Genomic DNA, 21,601 nt, shown 5'->3' with positions numbered 1-21,601 from the left:
AATACAAGATAAACATTGAGAAATTGTTTTGGGAAAAAAGTATGATCATTCACTTTATTTTCACAGAACATTTATAAGGAGAGATTTTAGAATAAAACACTTAAAAGCATCTTCAAATTTCCCATGGGCCACTCTTATTCCTCTGATACTTAAATGATCATTCTCATCAGCTTTTTCATTTTTAATCACTATAGAGTCTAAGTCTGCCAGAACCTCTCATTTGTCAACAGCTTTGTAAATCAATCTATTTTTCATTATCACATTCACTGACTTCATGAAATTTTTCATCTTTTCCAAAACTTACAATTTCACTTAAAAAAAAAACCCATAAATTTTATTTTTGGATGTTTCATTAGTGAGCACCCAACCTGAAAATGACTTTACATTTGATAAAAGAGATAAATCCAGGAGGGGTTGCTTGAATGGAGACTGATTTTTATAATTCATCAGTTGAATACTGAATTGTTTTATGATGGTCTGGCTTCCCAAGAGAGCCTTGTTATTATTCAAAAAACAAATAACTGAGGAATTCCCATTGTGGCTCAGAAGCTTAAGAGCCTGACAACCAATTCGGGTTTGATCCCTAGCCTGGCTTAGTGGGTTAAGGATCTGCTGCCATTTTAATTTTTAAATTTTTGTATTTTTTTCTTTTCACAGCAGCACCTGCAGCATATGGAAGTTCCCGGGCTAGGGGTCAAATTGGAGCTGCAGCTGAGGCCTTCACTGCAATCCCAGCAATGCCAGATCCGAGCTGCATGGGTGACCTAGGCCACGGTTTGTGGCAATGCCAGTTCCTTAATTAAGGATAGAGATGGAACCCACATCCTTACAGAGACTATGTTGGGTTCTTATCCAGCTGGGCCACAATGGGAACTTCTCACCTGCCATTTTTATTATTTGTTTTGGTGAGATTTTACAATTGAATTTAGAACTTAAAAGTAATGCTCAGAAATAACCAGAAACAATCTATATATATAGAAATACACACACAAAGACAGAGAGAGTGTACACTCCATACTAATAAAAACTACACAAAGAAATTCTCCAAAGTACAACCTTCATCCACTACACATAGAGAAAGCATTACCAGCCAATCATGACAGAAGGGACAACGCTACTTGGGTACCTGGAGAAGATGTGGATGCCAGCTGGTGTTTATACTGAGCCTTCTGCGAAGAGAGCATTGCACAGCCCACATAAAGAGCTTGGGTCTGCAGCACTGTTGTCACACTGCAGTTAAGTGGATTTGAAAGGCTGGACCCATAGGTCCACAAAACAGAAAAGAACTTGAATAAATGGAAAACATCTTCTAGATGTACCTAAATTAAAAAAAAAAAAAAAATAAGACAGTAAAGTTTAATTTTATTCAAATAGGTTGGTTCCAAATCCTCTTTCCACTAGCATAACATACAAATAACATACTGCAATGTTTTGCATTGTCTAGTCACTTAAAATTATCCTCTGCTTGGTATTTTAATTAACAGGAAAGGATGTACAAGAGTTCAGAGGACGGATCATCAGTGGTAATCAGGGGACTCACTGCAATGTTGCACTCAACCACGCTTAACAACAATTGGGGAGGATGAGGTCACCAAGCAGAAAACCAAGACAAGAGTGATGTTGGGGAAGCCTCACCAAGTATTTTAGAGATGGAGTAAGCAACGTCAATGGTGTCAAATGTTGTTGAAGGGGCAAAGAACTGACCGCTGGGCCTGGCAACATGGTAGTCATGGTGCAGTGACAAAATCTCCTCATTGAGTGACCCTTGATTATCCTAAATCACCTCTCTGAACCTCAGTTTCTCATCAGCCAGACTGGGCCATTCTGATTATTAAACATGTGAACAGGCCTACCACCTGCTCAGTAAGTGGGCAGGAGGCAATGTCAATCTCTGTGTGACCGATGGGTGGGTATCAGGACTCAGTATTGCCTTACAGGCCCCATGTTCATTATCACACACTCTTAACTGTTTAAAAAACTCTTTCATTTTCATGAAAAAAATGTCATTAACTAAAATAACCTATATCTTCTTAAAGGGAAGAGTGGGCCTGAAAAACATGAGCCTGGTACCTTTATAAAAAGCTTCATCAGAACCCGAAAATGTACAGCATCAGCACTGCTGAGGATCAGCTCAAAGAGCCCGAGGAGCAAGCGCAGGTAGTCTCGGCTGTCTTGCTGCAGCTGCTCAGGATTCCACCACCTGTCACCTACGGGGCGGGCGGCGGGGAGATACAGGGCACACACCTGTGTAAACACACTGCTAGGAGCTCCCAGTCAAGACAGAGAACAGGCAGGGGTCAATCATTCAGTTTTCCACAGTATCACCTGCAGAAGATTCCCAGCTGGTCCTACCTTTAGGAAAAGATTTAGGAGCCTTCAGTGCGTGAATAAAGTTTTTCAGTGCAAACACGAGTAAAACTGAGTCCTCCACGGCAAGCCTCTGGACAGTTTTTAGCTGTTCTATGTAATGTGTCCACAGCTCCAACGGTGTCCCTCTGTCCATCATCAGCTCAAAATGCCATTCCGAGGGGATGTCCTGAAATGTTAAAGGAAGCAAAAATAGCACAAATTTAAAGAGGTTCTGAACATGGGTTATAGAGGTGGACAGTAAGAGATAAACATCTGGGTAATATGCAAAAAATACGTGTATCTGAGTGGGGAGAGGATTAATAGCTTTGGGGTTTTCTTTGTTTTTTGCCTTTTAGAGTCGCACCCTCAGCATATGAAAGTTCCCAGGCTAGGGGTAGAACTGGAGCTACAGCTGCTGGCCCACACCACAGCCAAAGCAACAAGGGATCTGAGCCATGTCTGTGACCTACAGCAAAACTCACGGCAATGCTGGAGCCCTGACCCACTAAGTGAGGCCAGGGATAGAACCCATATCCTCACAAATACTAGTTGGATTCGTTTCTGCTGTGCCACAGTGGGAACTCCTGAGGATTAATAGTTTTGGTGATATATTTTTTAAAGAGGTCTAACCATCACTATTCACAAGAAAATACACAAATTAACCATGGCTTCATTTTATCTACGTTTTCATAAAACACTATACCAAAAAACAAATGTTATTCACAGAAACTATCTTTTATCAAATAAAAGGCAGGAATAACTAGGCATGTTTCTAACAGAAAAATGATGAGTTGTATCTACAAGGGATCCTTTAAAGGGACTTTTCTCATTTCACTCTTCTACTGATCTGAAGAAGGTAAAAGCCCCAATCTTGCAGATGATTCTAAGCAAGAAGCAAAATTGTTACAGTGCTTAGAAGTTACACTACAAATGCCCAAAGGAAGCATTAGAAATGGTGTGGGAAAACAGCAAACAAGATTCTGTACAGGTGAGGGCAGAATAAAATAACCCAAGGCTGGATTTTTAAGGTCATGTCTCTGGAGCGGGATTTCACCAGCTCAGTGTGCTATTTAGAGCAGGAAAGATGCTCCTGACTCATAGAATGGGATCAAATATAAAGCCACCTGTTATCTATACATATTTATAAAACACTCAATTTGTCCACACTTTAACACTGAGAACAAATATAGTTCAGGTCATCACACTTTCAAAGAGACACAAAGAAATATAAGTTAAGAAGGGCCCATTAGGGCTACTTTTTAAACATGAAGATTCACTCTTTTAAATTTTACAAAAATTTAGTTGTTACCATTTATGGCTAAATCCAGAACTTATAGAATCCTGAGTGAACAACTGAATGTGAAAAAGATGTGATTTGCTGAGCAACTCCTATGTCAAGGAACCCTCTGAAGTTTGGAGAACAAAATAAAAATGAAGCCCCCCTCCAAAAAAAAGACAAAAAAGGAATTCCCATCGTGGCACAGTGGAAACGAATCTGACTAGAAACCACGAGGTTGCGGGTTCAATCCCCGGCCTTGATCAGTGGGTTAAGCATCCAGCATTGCTGTGAGCTGTGGTGTAGGTCACAGATGCAGCTCAGATCTAGCATTGCTATGGCTGTGGTGTAGGCCAGTGGCTACAGCTCTGCTTAGACCCCTTGCCTGGGAACCTCCAAATGCTGCAGGTGCAGCCCTAAAAAGACCAAAAAAAAAAAAAGAGAGACAGACAATATTAAATAGCAGATAATAAAAGAAACCATCTATAACCTCAAGGTTATAGATATTACATGATATTAGGTAAAAATATCAACAACTGAAATGTGTTCCCTAGCAAGACTCTTAAAGACAATAGCAGGCCAGCAAAGTCCAAATCTAATGTACTATTAAAATAATTTTAAAAAGACCTACTCTACTAAACAACAGAATGAAACAATATTTTATTCAAGCACTAACAGCTAGTGAATTCCCCATCACTAGAGTAGTTTAGAGTAATTTAAGTATAGCTTGGATAATGACCTGATAAAGATGATACAGGGGAGAGTCAATCATCATTCACAAAACTCACAAACCCGAAATTCCATGATTCAGTGAACTTTCCTGCAGAAGGAAGAGAGCACCTGATCCCCATCTACTCCTACCCATGCCTGCCTGGCATTTTATCCCTGGTAACCAGAGACTCAGCATCTCAGCCTCTGATTTTCGGTTCCACTGTGAGGAACAGGCCGGATCAATATTCACTTCTCAGAGACTCTGCACTCCTTACCAGTGTAGTAATGACACTTTCAAGCTTCTTTATTTTTTTCTGCAACAAACTGAAGACTCTTGTCGCAAAAGGAAAGTGAGTCTCTTTTAAAGATGAACAGCAAGAGACAAGCACAGCCACGATTATGTGAAAAGTCAGTTTCTGCTTCAGGCTAAAGGACTCCTTTTCTGCAACGCTTATCAAATCATCCACCTTGAAAAATAAACATGCTCCATTACTGGTAGCTCTTGGTTTGCATAAAAACAATTTTCACTAACTCTGCTTATCTCGGTATCATGTGTTTCATGTTTAGAGTGAGATATGATAAACAGAGCCTTAAAAAAGGAGTAAGCACTGATTTCTGAGAAATTATAAAAATAAATAATTTCAGAAATTATAACGAATGTAACTGCACTTGCCAAATGGATGTTTTCAAGCCTTTAAAAGGCTAAGGCAAAAGAAAATTTTCCCCTCTTAGATTATATTTGTTATTTTTAACAAAAAATATGATTTTAATATTTTATGAGAGGAAAAAAGGTTAAAAAATATACATTATATTCCTACTGGTCCAGTATACAACCATAAAGAAATAAATTATAGAAAATGTTAAGGATTTCAAACAATCTGCCATCTAAATAACACTATTCATTTTTAAAACAAAGTATTTAAGAATAGAAAAGTTATTTTTCTAAAAGGAAAGAATCTGGTAAAGCAAACACTGAGAAGCCAATAAAAGTGAGATCCCAGGCAGTGGATCTCAACAGCGTACCCACCATCTTTAACATTGAGGAGGAACCCCCTGAATTTATATTGCCAGCCAGCAGCTCAATCATCTTCTGATTTGCTACACCAATGAGTTCTCCTGGCTTGGTGCTTTTAATCACATTTTCAAGAGCTGTTTAAAAAAAAAAAAATGACTTAAACATCAAAAGGCCCTTTATGTCACCAACACTTACCTAAGATAATGCAGAGTAAGGAATTCAGGCAAAAGTTTTACAATTTTCCTACAAGGTTTACTTATTTTTCCTTTCATGGAATTCTGAATTCACCAGTGGGTCAGCTTCCTTTTCATCATATATTTTTCATCTTAGCAAAAATTTTAAATAAATTTTCCTGGCATGCAACAGCAATTTCAAATAACAGACAATTTTTAATTGTAGATATTTTATTCTACAGTGTCACCTGTTTACCTTTTCTAAAAACCAACTAAATTTCTTACCTTCTTTCCAGCCTCTTAATATAGGGTGTAGAGAGCAAATTCCTGATTTTGATAAATATACAGCCATTTTCATCTCAGCGGATTCCATATCATCATTGTCAATGACCATAAATGGCAGCAGATGCACCACCACCTGACTTGACAACTGGTCATTTTCACTCAATATCTCTTCTTTAATTAATACGTCTGTTGCTACCTCAAGTATCTTGAACCTAAAAGATACGTAAGCATACCTGGTTGAAAGACACGTCAGAGATTTTAGTTGAGCGAAAAATCATCATTGCATTTTTTCCAGCTCAACTGACATTATCCTGGTCTCTTTGTCAAACACATTATTCAGAAACACCAAGACATCACTTAAAATCCATGCTAATGACTGAGTTAGTTGGCACAAAATTTTAAACTAAGTCTGTCAAATCTTTTTTTTTTTTTTTTGAGATGGCATTAGGCTAACAACTATAATATAAAACATACATCACACTACATGTCTCAATTCCACTAGAAATCAGACATTCACTCATAAGTTCAAAAAATATTATCTGAACACATACTATGTGCTAAGAATTAAACAGGATATAAAAACCTGTAAGACAAGCTCTTATCCTCTAAGGAGCTTGGTCATTTTTCCACACAAAAAGTTGAGGTGCCAAAAATGAAGTAACAAAACTCATCAAATACTACAGAAGGTATGTGTGCCTCTGAGCTTATTTTTTAATTAATAGATTTGTACTTGTTTTTAAAGTAATATATTATCCTTATAAAAAATGATTAAACATAGAGAATTGTACAAAATAAAAAATCAAAGCTCTTTCCCATCCTACCTCCCGATCTCAGTATTACATCATACATTGTATACTTTTTCCACTGTATTGAGAAAAATTTCAAACACAGAGAAGAGTATAATGAATCCATATAAACCCAAATAAAAGTGACCTTGACGTAAGAATTTCATCAACTTATTTGTATAAGGAGAAATAAATACATACCATTCCCTATTATTTGAAAGTTCTGCTCTTCGAAAGAGATTCAGAAGATTTGAAACTGTCACTTCTGAACTAAAGTGCTGTTTGAAAATCTAGAGAGAAAAAATAACCCGTAAGTAAATTTTTAACTTACTTCAAATATGGTGCTTGCTAAACAAACATCAAAAAATTGTGAATTACAAAGAATTTACCTCCCAAGAATCCTAGCATACTTTAAAAGTTTTATAAGAGCAATTTCTCAAGAGTGGCATTCGTAAGCCAATTTCCCATAATCTCTAGGTATTTACTGTTAACAAAAATTCACAAAGCACTTTTCATTTTTAAAGGCACTTCAAAATAAATAAAATTGTGCAAGCTAATTAATCCCATAAGGTTTCCCAACTAGACTGAAGTCTGTGCTCTCAAGAGAACAAATTTCCAATGAAAGAATCATTTCTAATATATTCTCACCTAGAGCAGAGACTCATGTGAGGAGGGTAAGAAAATTATTTACAAAGAAAACATGTATTTCAATGAACAACAAACTTACTCACCTCAAAAGCATGTAGAGCTGACAAAACAACATCTAAACTATCATCACCTAATCGGGTTAAAACAGCTTCTTTTATGAAAGACTCATCAATATTCTCCTGAGCAATAGAAAAAAAAAATATTAATTAGTTGTTGCTAAAACCACTTGAGACTTTACTTTAGAAAGGAAGCATGGTTTTGCAAAGAGTATTCCATAATTCCAGTAAAGGAACATGGGCTCCGCTGCCCTGGAAACAAACTCAAAAATAATGCACTTGCATTAAACTAGGTAATCTCTAAAGGGTCTTTTGGGGGTGGGGCGGGTGGCCATAGCTACAGCATGTGGAACTTCCCGGGCCAGGGACTGAACTCGAGCCACAGCAGTGACAGCTCAAGATCTTTAAACTGTTGAGCCACAAGACAACTCCTATAGGGCCTTTTTAGATGAACAATTATTCAATACAAACTTTTCCCAGTTTCCAATGAAAATATAATAAAACATGTATAATCCAAATTTTTTTGCAGTAAGGAATTTATCTTGTTAAAATGAGAACCTAGATACTGGGAGTGCACAGACTAAAAAGGACCAGAACATCTAGGTTTAAATCTGAGCTCTACCACTTTAGCAGTGCGACCTGGAGCAAGTTACTTAACTTTTCTAATGCCACTATTCTCATCTATAAAATAAGGCTAACAATAGTACCTATCTCAAAAGGTTATTAAAGATTAAATAGTACATGCCAGTGCTTAAAACAGTGCCTTAGACACAGAAAGCACTGTTAAAAGTTAGCTATTAATTTTCCAGGTTTTTAACAAGGTTGATGATATGCAATGATGACAGTACACAGTCTGCCAAAAACAGTTCCTATTTTTAAGTAACAAAAAGAATATAAAGCATAAAATCTGCACAATAAAAGAAAAATAAAAACTGCTAACCAAATTGAATGTATCTCTACCTGCAGGTGGTGGTGGGGCTGGGGGGTAGTAAATGCTACAAAAATACATATATAGGTCAGAAGGTCGGGAGACAAAAAGTAAAATCCCGAGAATTTACAAATCTAAAGTCAAAGGTTCATGTATCAAACGCCAAAATTTTCCTCAAAAACCAACGAGAGTAGCCCAATCTGAAATTATAGAATATGAATTCTAGAAATCCTTATGTCCTATCCTTGATGGAGAAGGGAAAAGAAAATCTAAGCATACAAAGAAAGACAATTGCAATTACAATGCTTAGCCTGTAAACTGAACATATCATTGTCCTTCACTAAAAAAACTTAGCAAATTCAGAGGAGGAAGGAGGCAGGGGAAGGACATGATTAAAAGAAGGAACGATGAGAATGGCTTCAAGACTATTAGGAGATTCCAGGGACCCCTTTTTAATTCTACACACTGAAATCTTCTCATTACAACAAAAAACAGTATTCACTGAGTTTAATTATCAAAGAAATCAAGACAAACCTATTAGCAATTTTTCAGAGACAGGATTCATACCAGATCAGAAATGAATCAAATAAAGCAGTATTTTGAGTACACCAAACATTTTAAAAACTAAGTGACTCTTTAAAACTACAAAAGAATAAAACAAAAATGTTTTTTAAATATTTAAAAAAATATATATTAAAAAAACTAAAATCTAGGTTTTAATTGCCATGACACAAGTTTCAGCATTCAGTGTGCTCATACTACATGCTACGGAGAACTAAACTCGGCTACCACTTTTCTCTACTCCAGAAATTGTCCAAATATGCAAATGGTAATAGTACATGAGATGATTCTAGATATTATACAGATGAATATTCCTAATTGTAGTAACTACAGTAAAATGTACATACAATTAGCGTTTCAAACTCATGATTTAAAGTCTATGTAAAATAAGTGAAGGGGATTAAGAAGTATAAACTACTAGATATAAATTAAATAAGTTACAAGGATACAGTGTACAGCACAGGAGACAGAGTCAACATTATGTAATAACTGTGTATGAAGTATACCTGAAAACACTGAAATACTATGTATATACTTGAAACTCATATAATTAATTGTCAGTCAACCACAATTCAGACTTAAGAAGGGCTAGACAAATAATAATGAGCCCATTTAAAAGCAGCTAAAGAAAAATTTTAAGAAAACAGTATCAGTGGTAAGCTAACATAGCAAAACATTAAAGTTCAGAAAATACTGCTCTATTTGAATGACTGCAAAATCTGTAAAATACCATTTTGGGTACAAAGGCTTTATTTACAAATTAAGTCAGCTTCTATACTTATTAGTTGGAGGAACCAAAATTTTAAACACAGATCTGTCTGGCAGGTACTGAAACCATGAACTGGGTTCCAAAAGTTATCATTGAGATGTCCCCAAGTACACTCATGTTAAACTTGAGATTATCAAATTCAAATTGCAAAACTAAAAAACTCTCAGGTGAACCTCTGTATGTTAACCTATAAACTCCAGCTTGAAAAACTCTCAACTAACTCTAAAGTAAACATCTGCATAAACAGTTCTTATTAGGGTATATAAAGCTTCTGACATATGGTCCCAAGTCTTTGCCCAATGTACTCTCATATGTGTTATTAGGCTTATCTCTGTAATTAAACAATACTGATTCTAGATAGTAACTTCAAGGTTTTTTTTTTCTAGAATTAACACTGTTCATCTTAAGGATAAAAACATCACTAATGAAAGCTATTTGACACGAACCTTTGATGTTTCCATGATATTTCTCAGATGATTAACAGCCAGAAGTCTTACAGGAGCAAGTGGATGATTCAGACTGAGCATCAAGGAAGTATCAGAATCTGCTAAAAACTACAGGGATTCATTACAATAAACAAATGTTATCACCACTAAATCTGAGCAGCTTATGGTCAAGAAGAAAAACCAGAGAAAATCACCACTAGTTTTTCAACATATTTAATAACAACTATCTAGTATTAGAAGCAAAAAAGTAAATCAAAGTAAAGGAAAATCTTTGCCTCAGATAAAAAACAAATAAAAAAAATTGTAACTGTAGTATGAGTTACAACAGATAAAAAAAAAATTGTATTTTTAATGTGATTTAATGTATACTTTTGTCTACATGCAGATTTAAATTAGTGAAGTAAGGAGTTCCCGTTGTGGCACAGCAAAAACAAATCTGACTAGGAACCATAAGGTTGCGGGTTTGATCCCTGGCCTCACTCAGTGGGTTAAGGATCCGGTGCTGCCATGAGCTGTGGTGTAGGTCGCAGACACGGCTCGGATCTGGCATTGCTGTGGCTGTGCCAGCAGCTGCAGCTCCGACCCCTAGCCTGGGAACCTCCATACGTCGCAGACGCAGCCCTAAAAAGACAAAAATAAATAAGCAAGTAAATCTATGAAGTAAATTTGTATTCTTTATGTATATCTGATTCCAAGGTGAAAAGCACCTAAGAAAAATCACTATATTCACACCTAATGGAAATACAAATAAAAAAACTGGATGCAAACTATTGCATTTGGAGTAGGTAAGCAATGAGATCCTGCTGTATAGCACAGGGAACTATATCTACTTGTGATGGAACTTGATGGAGGATAATGTGAAAAAAAGAATGTATATGTATATAACTGGGTCACTTTGCTCTATAGCAGAAATTGACAGAATACTGTAAATCAACTACAATAAAAATTCTTTTAAAAAAATTGATCACTGGGAGTTTCCATCATGGCTCAGCAGAAAGGAATCTGACTAGTATCCATGAGGACGCAGTTTGATCCCTGGCCTCACTCAGTGGGTTAAGGATCTAGCGTTGCCGTGAGCTGTGGTATACGTGGCAAATGAGGCTCAGATCTGGTGTGGCTGTGGCTTTGTCTGTGGCATAGGCCAGTGGCTACAGCTCCCATTGGACCCCTAGCCTGGAACCTCCATATGCCACGGGTGTGGCCCAGGAAAAAAAAAAAAAAAAAACCCAAAAAATTGATCACTGAAACAATGCAATTTATCTAAATGATAGGACAGGGAGTTCCCACTGTGGCTCAGTGGTAACAAATCCAACTAGTATCCATGAGGATGCGAGTTTGATCCCTGGCCTCGCTCAGTGGGTTAAGTACCCACCATGGCTACGGTGTAGGCCAGCAGCTGCAGCTACGATTCGACCCCTAGCCTGGGAACTTCCATGTGCCACACTTGCAGCCCTAAAAAATGAAAAAAATGATACAAGAGTCGAATTAGTGACAACATAGTTTACTTATGTAATCAGACAAAGGAAGTCTATCAACCTATGATTTGGAAATGAAATACCATTAAAGACGAAAGTCTAGTTAAATGGAAGAGAAAAGCCAAAATAACCATATTTTTTTTCATGATATTTATTTTCAAAGGTAAGTATTAAAAACTACTTATATGGTAACTTCCAGTAATAAAGACTTAAGGTGAATCACCAGAAAACTTCGGAAGTTCTAACATAATCACGAAACAAAAATCCACTCCCCTTTTCTAATCAATGCCTTAAATAGCCACCTGTGGCTGTGGGCGCCTCACTGGAAAGTGCAGATAAAAGAGGAAGCTATGTACACTAGGACACTGTTAGGCCGCCTTCTGGTGGTTGCCTAGGAACATCACACATAAAAATTTCCAAACAACAATTTTTCTGAAAAAAGCATCACATTCCAGTTATTTTAAAAAGTTACCTGATATTTTCCCCCACTTGTAGAAAGAGAGATAAATTGGTGGAAAAGCTCCTGTTTTTTTAGGTCTGTAATTTCCTTTAGGTGTTCCTCTAACACAGCATCTAATGTTTTGGGATATCTTAGATGAAACAGAATTACATAGTTCATTATTCTTAATAAATTTTTCAACCACACATATCATACATGTATAAAAGACAAAAATTTTTTAAATTACTGAGATTGAGATTTCAAATTGTGACAAATGGAAGGTATAAAACCAAATGATATTGATCAAGTTTGTCACTAGGACAATTTCAACAACAAAAAGTCTGTATCAAAAACCTATACCCTCCCTAGTCCCACAAAACCCCTATTTCCTTTTATATGTCAAATACATTTAAACGCTGTAACTGTCCTTCCTAAAGGGAAGAACAGTCTCTTTGCAATTCAATCACTGTATTACACTGCAATTTGTGAATCATCTCTTTATAAGACAAGAGGTACACATTAAGAAGGGCACAAACACACACAACTTACCTGCTTTCTAAAAGCCTAATAAATGGAAGAAACTGTTCATTAAGCAAAGATATTTTATTAGAATCGATCTCTTCCTGCGAACTGTATGAAATATACTCTTCAAAAAGAAGGCTGCAAAACAAACAAAAAAATCAGCAGACACAAGAGTTACTATTTACTGAATACCCATTATCTAGGTACTTTAGAAATAATAACCTCTCTTAGACCCTTACAAGGTAGAAATTTTACAGATACAAAAACGTGGGCGATGAAATCTTGTAATTCACCTGAGGTCAAATGAGAACAGCAACAAGACCTGAGACTCAGTGACCCTAATGCACCATAAAAAGAAGAGCAGGGTTTTCAGCCCCAGACAGGTTATGGAGCCAAGCTCTCACTAGGGTTTCACGTGTTTAAGCTCATTTAATACACAAGTCAAATGCGGGAGCACAAGGCACAAGTGACACACTCCAGCAGGTAGGTACCTGCTCAATGACGCACCACAGCAAAACCAGGTCCAGGTAGACCTTCAGAACTTACTACTCTAACTGTCCTGAAGATGAGAGAGCAGGATTCAAACCTATGTCTCACTACAACCACCATATTCCTTTCACCGTATCAAGTTGTCCTTCAAGCAAAAAAAGGAAAATGGGAGACTAAACTATCTTTACCTCATGCCAGCCCTCAACGTAAGTTCCTAACTGACACCTACTGATTACCAACTGTGATGTTTGGTGTGAGGCATTTCGGTCCATTTATTAATAGGAAATTCTCAACCACCACAAATTATATGTAGTATAACCCAAATTCAGCTTCACCATTAACTTTTCATGATCACATGTAAGCACTAAAGACAAACGAGAAAAATTTCTATTTCTGTTGCCACAACTATTTGACCAAGAAGTTAAAACTGAAAAAAGTGACACGGACAAAGCAGAAAATACATTATAAAGGGATATGGGAAAACTGTTAACCAACCCTGCAAAGTAAACTAAGCCACAGAAATAAATACAAATCAAAAGCATGTCAGAAGTAACAGCTTACCCCGCCAACAAATGGTCTAAGTTGTTCTTGAGGGATATATTTGTAAGTATGGCTTCCAAGAGTTGCCGGTAGATTTGACCATCTATCTCTTCAGTTTCTTCTCCTTAGCAGAGACAACAAATTAAAACTTGGGAAAACTTTCTTTGGATGCTTAAGCTACTACATAGTTTAATAACAGAAAATCTCTTCTACAAGAACTTTAAAACATGTATCAACAACAGCCAGCTTTTTACCTATTTTCAAGTGTACTTTACTATTTAGTAACTATCTTTCCAAACCATTTTTTAATACATTACCCTCATTTATCCTTTACCCAAAATTCTCTGTATTTTGGAGAAGGACTATCAACACTCTCAATGAAGCGAAAGCCCAAAAGAGTATAGTCTTTCCTCAGCTTATTATTACAAGCGGTGAAGTTGGGACCTGAACCTACATCTCAATAAACTATCTCTGATAATGGGCTAAACTTTCATCTCAATGCTTCCTTCCTGAACCAAGAGCTGTCGTTTTCTATTCCAGATTTCCCGTAAATATATGAATGGGATGTTAGCCCCAGCTTCATTACTCACCACCATCAGACAAGAAAAAGTACTTTCATTCCTGCTAGTTATGTTTCTGAAACTCATGTTTAAACTGAGATTGAATTAAGCAAACCTTATTTTCCAATAGACTGGCTAAACTTCAGAGACGACAGTTTTTTTTTTTTTTGGCTGCACCCATGGTATACCTAAGTTCTCAGTCCAGGGCTCAAACCCATGTCACAGCAGTGACAACGCTGGATCCTTAACATGCTGAGCCACCAGGAAACTCCTAGAAACATCTTTCTTAGTCCAAAAGCAATAGGACCAAATATTTCTTGTCTTTTTGTATTTACTGAAGGGTAAAAATCATAATGCAAACAACCACTTTCTAATTAACTTTTTGGCTTTTTTAAAATTTGGATTTTTACGTATGAGATATTCTTGATCTTATATTTTCAATGACTCAAGGGAGAAAAACTTTTACCGACAATTGGGTATTTATTATAAAGAATCACAAAGGAAAGTTTTACTCGGTAACATTAATTACTTTATTATTTTCTTCTTTTTTCTTTTCTTTTTTTTTTTTTTTTTAAGGGCTGCACCCACGGCATATGGAGGTTCCCAGTCTGAGTCTCATTGGAACTGCAGCTGCTGGCCTACGCCACAACCATAGCAACTTAAGATCCGAGCTGCATCTGCAACCTATACCACAGCTCACGGCAACGCCAGATCCTTAACCCCCTGAGCAAGGCCAGGGATCGAACCCGTGTCCTTATGGATCCTCCTCAGGTTTGTTAACCACTGAGCCACGATGGGAACTCCAACATTATTTTAAAATAATTCCATAATTTTTTTCATGTAGAGACTATGTAAGAACACAAAGTAAATAATAATAATAGTAATAATAATAATATGTCATTCAATTAACAAAGATCTCCCTTCAATCAACCTGCTACCCACCCGAAATGTTTCTCACATTATAAAAAGAGATAAATTGTACAAAAACAAATGGATAGCAGAAATTCTAAATATCTAAAAGATATTAACAAGGATATCGTTCCTATTTTAAGAGAATCAAGTCTGAGAAAGCAAGTTTCTGGACACAAAATGCAAAACCACATACCTGTAACATGACTAATGATGGAGACAACCAGATGGGGAAGCATGTAACGTAGAAGAGGACTGATGTCGTAGGTTTCAGAAATCCCCTGAAGCAGTGTAATAAGATCAGGAACCTTACACAAGTGAGGAAATGGCCTTTGAAGAAGCAAAGACATAGATGTTGATTTCACAAGCTAGACAATGAGTGGCAATTTTCACAAATAGTATAAGATTTATCTTAAGTAAAAAAATGATTCAAAATAATTTCATTTGCCTCTAAACATGATCATTTCTCAACTCAATCGTACATACTTCTTCCCCAAGCTCTCTGGCTTCTGTCTCTGCAGGAGCACTATCAAGCAGCCCAATCCATCCTTAATCAAAGAGGGAATTCTGGTCAACGTTTTGATGATCTGCGAAGCCAGTGAATTAACGAAGGTATCTTCCATGGTCACTTTCACAGAAATCTGACATATTATCATGTACGTTGCAGCTCTGTAATCTGGTAGAGATGATTTCAACCCCTAAATATTTTTTAAAATATGAGGAAAAAAAATCATATAAGCTATGTTACTTTATTCCACTTAAAAATGCTACTTTACTTTGACAAATTGGAAATGGCATAAATTAGAGGTTAATACAACCTAATGCACACCGAGAGTCAACACTCCTTGGAAGTGAAAAATCAAGCTGTTGACTCCTTTTCCTGAGGGGACATGGAAATAGACAAGTCTCTTAGATGACAGAAGGGATCTCAGAAGGTCTCCCAACTACACATCCTAACAGGAGCCAAGGAGTCTTCTTTTATTTGCAAACATCCACCTGTGTGAGGGAGACTTCAATCAGAAACAATGTCTGACTAAAGACAATAATTTTGGGACAGTGGTGGGAAGTGAAAGCAGTCCTGCCATGCGGAATCTAAGAAGGTGGGAGGCCATGAGATGCTTGGTGAGAAGACACAGAGAAGCAGAAGTCAATGCACAGAGAATGATGAGAGGGAGCTCCCACAGCGTAGCAGGTTAAGGATCTGGCGCTGCTGCAGCTCTGGTTCAGATTCTATCCCTGGCCTGGGAACTTCCAAATGCTGCAGGTGCAGTCAAAAAAAGAAAGAAAGAATGATAAGAGAGCCTCTGCCTTGAAGAGATTTTCTAATCAGTTCTCTTCCCACTGAGGTAACATGACTGCTAAGAAAACAGATCTGGGAGAAGGTGGCAGGGCCAAATTAACCAACGTTCATTCTTAAGGAGCCCTAAGATCCCATTCTGCTAAGTTTTTCAGACAAAAGAAGTCATACACTTAAAAATTAAATTTCATCAACCACCTGAAATAAACCGTCAATGTAAAAACATTTATATCCAAGTAAAATTTTTGAAAGCACAAAAGTCCCCTTAGGTTACAAAATATTCCTAAGTACAAAATACACATGAGTAAGGCTGACCTTTTGAATGTATGGAAACAGCTTGGCGACTATGTTGTCGGATAGGTTCTCAGCAGCCACGAGGGCAGACACGATGGTGGAAGCGTAGAAAGTTAAGAGCACCCTCAACTGAGCTGAACTCCCAGGATGCTCAGCAAAAACCTGGAAAAAAAATCATAACCAGAATACATTTAAGAGTGAAAGGCCAGGAGTTCCCATTGTGGCTCAGTGGGTTAAGAACCTGACACAGTGTCTGTGAGGATGCAAGTTCAATCCCTGGTCCTGTTCAGTGGATTAAGATCCGGCACTGCTACAAGCTGCAGCATAGGTCACAGACATGGCTCGGATCCCTGTAATGCAGGCCAGAAGATGCACCTCTGATCTGATTCGATCCCTAGCCTGGGAACTTCCATATGCCACAGGTGAGACTGAGGTTGGGGGGAGAAGAGTGAAGGCCAATTAAATGAAAGTATAAAAATATTTACAGTTCTCCTCAACTGCTTCAGGCTGATATTTTACTTCTGTCATATGCAATATTAAATAAACAAATTTAATGGTTTATTTAAATATGACAAGAATGGGAGTTCCCGTCGTGGCGCAGTGGTTGACGAATCCGACTAGGAACCATGGGGTTGCGGGTTCGGTCCCTGCCCTTGCTCAGTGGGTTGATGACCCGGCATTGCCGTGAGCTATGGTGTAGGTTGCAGACGCGGCTCGGATCCCGCGTTGCTGTGGCTCAGGCGTAGGCCGGTGGCTACAGCTCCGATTCAACCCCTAGCCTGGGAACCTCCATATGCCGCGGGAGTGGCCCAAGAAATAGCAACAACAACAACAACAAAAGACAAAAAGACAAAAAGACAAAAAAAATATAAATAAATAAACATGACAAGAATGAATATTCCTAACATTTTTAGATTGTCTCATTTTAAACAGTTACTGTAATCAGAATTTGGTAAAGAATAGAATAATTTATTTTTGTAGAAAGAACAGGTCCGATGAAGAAAGTCTGACCAAATGGCTTATGCTCCAAAACAGCAGATCATTTAATAAAAAGAACTTCTTCAAATTCCCACTGTTATTAGAGAGGGCCTTCATGTATTTTCTTTATTCAGAGGAAACAACCTTCCAATGAAATTATACATTCATGAAACCACATACTCACCTTCACAGATTTTGTCACCAGGCTACAGATGAAATCCATGAATCCAAGATCTTTGTAGCAGTGGGTAACCAAAGTTCCTTTAGCTAAGGGCACTCCAGATTGCTATTATAGATGGAAAGAACCAACCATTACTAAGGACATTCATCAACTCATGATTATTTTTTAAAGTAATGACCAAAAAAAAGCTTCATGCTGCTGGTTCATAAATACAAAACACAGCCTCTCCTCATAGTTATAAGGTGGAAATTTAAAAGAGAAGGGCCAACAATAAGTGTGGCGGCACCTGATGAAAAATGCCTACTTATCATGTGCTGCATTTTATGCGTAGTTATCTGAATCTGGATTCTCCATATTCTTAGTAACGCTACCCATTAGACTGGGTTTTTGAGCCAGTGTGATATGGTTTTGTCGCTGCTTTACAGTAACACTAGAAACAAATAGACTAGGAAGCCAGTCAACTCATACTACTCTTCCTACTGCCTAGCACTGCACATGGCATGTGTTAAGTGCTCAATAAACATGGAATAAATCAATAAAAGGGTCATTTGACGTGAACTTTGATAGGTGGGTTTGCGTACTTGAAACAATTGTGTCTAAAGAACAGCAGGATCTGTGTGTAGACCAGGGAAAAAATGATTTTGATGTTATCAGCAGAGTGAATACCGAATAGATTTATTTTAAGATACTTTATTTTAGGTTGGCCTTCTCTTTTCTTTAGCTCAAATGCTTTACATTCAAACTCTTATTAAAAATTCCCATGCCTTTTTTTTTTTTTTTTTAACTAATTCTGATCATGGACCTCACTGTCATCACCCATAAAGTTAACTCCTTCCAAAGTCCCAGTCTGTTTCATCCCCATTTGTTTTCCCTTGAGCCCAGATCACTGCACTCAACCTTCAGTTAAATTCCAGCTAACAACATACATTTACTTTCTTCTACTATTGATGGAAACAAAGTGACAATGCAAGTCAGTTGTTTTACTATAAACTCATGCAAAATGATCCCAGCCAGAGCCTTCCCATAAGGCAAACATTCTACTATTCATCTGTAAATTAATACCCAACATCTTCTGTACAACTTGAATAATTTCCTGAAGTCCTTCAAGTTGTCCCTACTCTTTTAATTTTTGTAAATATTTTTTTGTTTTTCTTCACCTCTAACTTTTTGAAGCTTTCCAGTTTCAAAATTTAAAATGCCACACAGCATGGCACAGTGGAAAGACAAGCTTCAGAGTCAGATCTGGACTCAAATCCATTAAGTTACTTGAGCCTGTCCTCATCTGTCAAAACAGAGTTTTGTGAGAATCCAAGATAATAAAAGTGATGGAGATAATATTAGACTACTCTCAGGAGCACTAATGACTTGATTTTTTCCAAATTATATCTTTAATTAAGGATTGCAATGATTATAGATATGTGTCATTCAACAATCATACCTTAACTGGCAACAGCCAGAACCATTTGTGCTTTGAATTATTAATTTTTAGAAGCTGTATAACTCGCACAAATATTCTTGTCTCGTGGTATGGCAGAATGCAAGCGATGAGGCTATCTTGATTATAAAGATGGATATGGAACCTGGGGAAAAAAGCAAACAGGTAGAGGTGACACAAAACTTAAAAGCATGTCTTTCCTCACATGTCCAAACTGTGTATCAATGAAATGAACTAAACCCATTTAAAATAACCAAATAACCATAATCACGGTATAGAGCACTTAATAAGCATTAAAGTACTCCTCAACAGAGAGTACTATACTCCCTGTACTAACAATACTATTCTTATGTAGTAGCATTTTAAAATATCAGGAATTCCTGTTGTGGCAGGCTAACAGAAGCATCTCCCCACTGAATGATGTGAGCACCAAGATAATACATGCAAAGTGCTTACCACAAGGCCTGGTGTATAAATGTTCAATACACATTAGCCACTACTATTTTTCTTAAGTTGGGGTATTTTAGATAATACCATTATCCTCTTTCCAAACCATTTTTTTTGTTGTTGTTGTTATTTTGGCGAGAAAGAAATTTTACTAATAACCTTTGTTCCAAATATGCAGTGACAATTTAGAACAGCAAACTGACATGAACTCCTTAGAACTAATGAGGTTAGACTACATACCCAAGATCTTTAATAGTTCTACTTTTCACTATTGGTAAAAATGAGTTCAATAATAGAAGGGCATGCTTATCTCACCCAATACAAATCATGTTAACCTCCTGATACACCTAATTTTTCAACTTTAAATTGATAAATGTTCTCGCTACTTGATTTTTAAAAGAGATCAATGTTAGCAGCCCATAATTACTTTTGTAATTCCATTTGCTACCTGTGAATCAACCACTCCAGACACTTCTGTGCTGGCTTCAGCAGGAAGTAAGGGGACAAGTGAATAAGAAATAATGAAATGTTTTCATCCAGCTGTTTGTTCACTGTTTTGGTCTGAACGCTGCGCTCCAAGGTTTTTGCTAGCTGGCTGAACAACGGTGCTTCAAACTGTTCAAAGGAAGGATCAATTCCAAGCAGCTCTTCCAGGCCAGTGCATCCTAGGAAAAGGCCAGTTAAATTAACAAATCTTTGCAAGCAAACTCGTCTTACTCTTCTTTTACTGTTTTACTTATCCCTAAAAATGTGAATTCTTTTAGCACATGTAATCTGTAATACAGTCCCAAACACAGGTTTCTAGTTTCCAACAAAGAAAATAAGTTCCATCCTCATGAATCAGGAAAATAGAAAGTACCCCTGGCAGGGGGCCTTCTTTTTTTCCTCAATACAATTTCAATATTATAACCTGACTAATCCGGGGAAGACACCTCCCCTAACCCCCAGCCACTTTTAGCTGTTCTTCCTCTCTACTCCTTAACTTTATCTGTGGAATTCAAGTTCCGCTGCCTATAGACACACTTAAGACATCTTAACAAGTGACTGCTATTTTCTTTCCTTTAATAAAATTAAGTCAAGTTAGCAAGTTAGAAGCCGCTAAGGAAGAGGGCGGGTCAGAAAACAAGAAAATACAGCAACACCCAGGACGCACGCTTCCCAGAGTTTTTTTAATTTAAAGGGTAGCTCACCAATGGCAAAGGCCGTGTCCCTGTCGACGGTGGCCGCTTCCTTGGGGTCAAACAACAAAGAGGCAACTTCATCTCTGGATAAGAGACTGGGATCACTTTGAGGGAGAGCGAGTCTCTGGAGCTGCTGGGCTAAGGACGTCATCTTTCACGCCAGAGGACTTCTAAAAAACGCAGGCTAAGAAACATAACCACCGTGAGAAGCGTCCACAAAATCTTAAGGTGGCTTAACCGCAAATAGCAACTTTCCTCCGCACGCAGCGCGGTCGCGGACACTACAGCAACAGCGTTAACAGCTGAAGTACAGCCTCAGCGGCCGCGCCACGCGTGTCTCAGCCCCGAATCCGCGGAGACTCGAAAACCCGCGATGCCGCCCAGACCCACAACTCTTGCTCACCTGGAGCTCGACTTCGGGCAGGATTTAGAAGCCTGCGAATCTTCACAAGTGCTCCCACATGGTACCAAAAAAATCCAGCTTTCGCCCGGAAATGTAAAGCACGCCTTAGGCGAGCTTCCGGTTTCGGGCACTACGGCAAGAGAAGAGGTACAAGCTTGCCAAATTGAGAAAAGTCGACTCCACCTCCCGGCGGCGAAACTCCGCCCCCCCGCCGCGCCAGACTTTAGGCTCGGAATCCCGACCCTACCGTGGGGTAGCGGTCGATTCTCGGCAGGTAGCTGGAAGTTACCGTTTCTGGGTGGGCCTTTTGTGAGCCTTAAGGTCTGTAGCAGGAATTATTCATTCAATACATATTTATCCAGCTTTAAGGACCAGCAGCATCGCGCAGTGGTTAAAACTGTGGGCTGTGAACTCACAGCCCGAATTCACAGATCCGTGCGAGCCCCTTC

At 37.9% G+C, this 21,601-nt stretch overlaps 1 protein-coding gene across 1 annotated transcript in view; it reads right to left on the bottom strand.

The window, feature by feature from the left end:
• The window catches only part of HEATR1 (HEAT repeat containing 1), a 48,636-nt gene extending 27,377 nt beyond the window's left edge, over nucleotides 1-21,259 (bottom strand). Inside the window, exons 1-20 of the mRNA XM_021073757.2 lie at nucleotides 21,153-21,259; nucleotides 20,759-20,933; nucleotides 20,017-20,233; nucleotides 19,125-19,266; nucleotides 17,690-17,791; nucleotides 16,549-16,689; nucleotides 15,423-15,634; nucleotides 15,133-15,266; nucleotides 13,489-13,591; nucleotides 12,466-12,576; nucleotides 11,950-12,067; nucleotides 10,003-10,110; nucleotides 7,326-7,421; nucleotides 6,796-6,884; nucleotides 5,810-6,021; nucleotides 5,364-5,485; nucleotides 4,612-4,803; nucleotides 2,353-2,536; nucleotides 2,071-2,207; nucleotides 1,127-1,319 (exon numbers count right to left, since the gene is read on the bottom strand). Of these exons, the coding sequence (XP_020929416.2) occupies nucleotides 1,127-1,319; nucleotides 2,071-2,207; nucleotides 2,353-2,536; nucleotides 4,612-4,803; nucleotides 5,364-5,485; nucleotides 5,810-6,021; nucleotides 6,796-6,884; nucleotides 7,326-7,421; nucleotides 10,003-10,110; nucleotides 11,950-12,067; nucleotides 12,466-12,576; nucleotides 13,489-13,591; nucleotides 15,133-15,266; nucleotides 15,423-15,634; nucleotides 16,549-16,689; nucleotides 17,690-17,791; nucleotides 19,125-19,266; nucleotides 20,017-20,233; nucleotides 20,759-20,900 (2,755 nt within the window). The 5' untranslated portion in view covers nucleotides 20,901-20,933; nucleotides 21,153-21,259. The remainder of the gene's footprint in view (nucleotides 1-1,126; nucleotides 1,320-2,070; nucleotides 2,208-2,352; nucleotides 2,537-4,611; nucleotides 4,804-5,363; nucleotides 5,486-5,809; nucleotides 6,022-6,795; nucleotides 6,885-7,325; nucleotides 7,422-10,002; nucleotides 10,111-11,949; nucleotides 12,068-12,465; nucleotides 12,577-13,488; nucleotides 13,592-15,132; nucleotides 15,267-15,422; nucleotides 15,635-16,548; nucleotides 16,690-17,689; nucleotides 17,792-19,124; nucleotides 19,267-20,016; nucleotides 20,234-20,758; nucleotides 20,934-21,152) is intronic.
• Nucleotides 21,260-21,601: the final 342 nt, after the last annotated feature.

This window comes from Sus scrofa, chromosome 14 (assembly GCF_054392235.1).
Source record: "Sus scrofa isolate SSC_HxYL_T2T_F1_AM1 chromosome 14, Sscrofa_HxYL_maternal_Yorkshire_Landrace_v2.0, whole genome shotgun sequence".
NCBI lineage: Eukaryota > Metazoa > Chordata > Mammalia > Artiodactyla > Suidae > Sus > Sus scrofa.
This window is presented reverse-complemented; position numbering and strand designations above follow the sequence as displayed.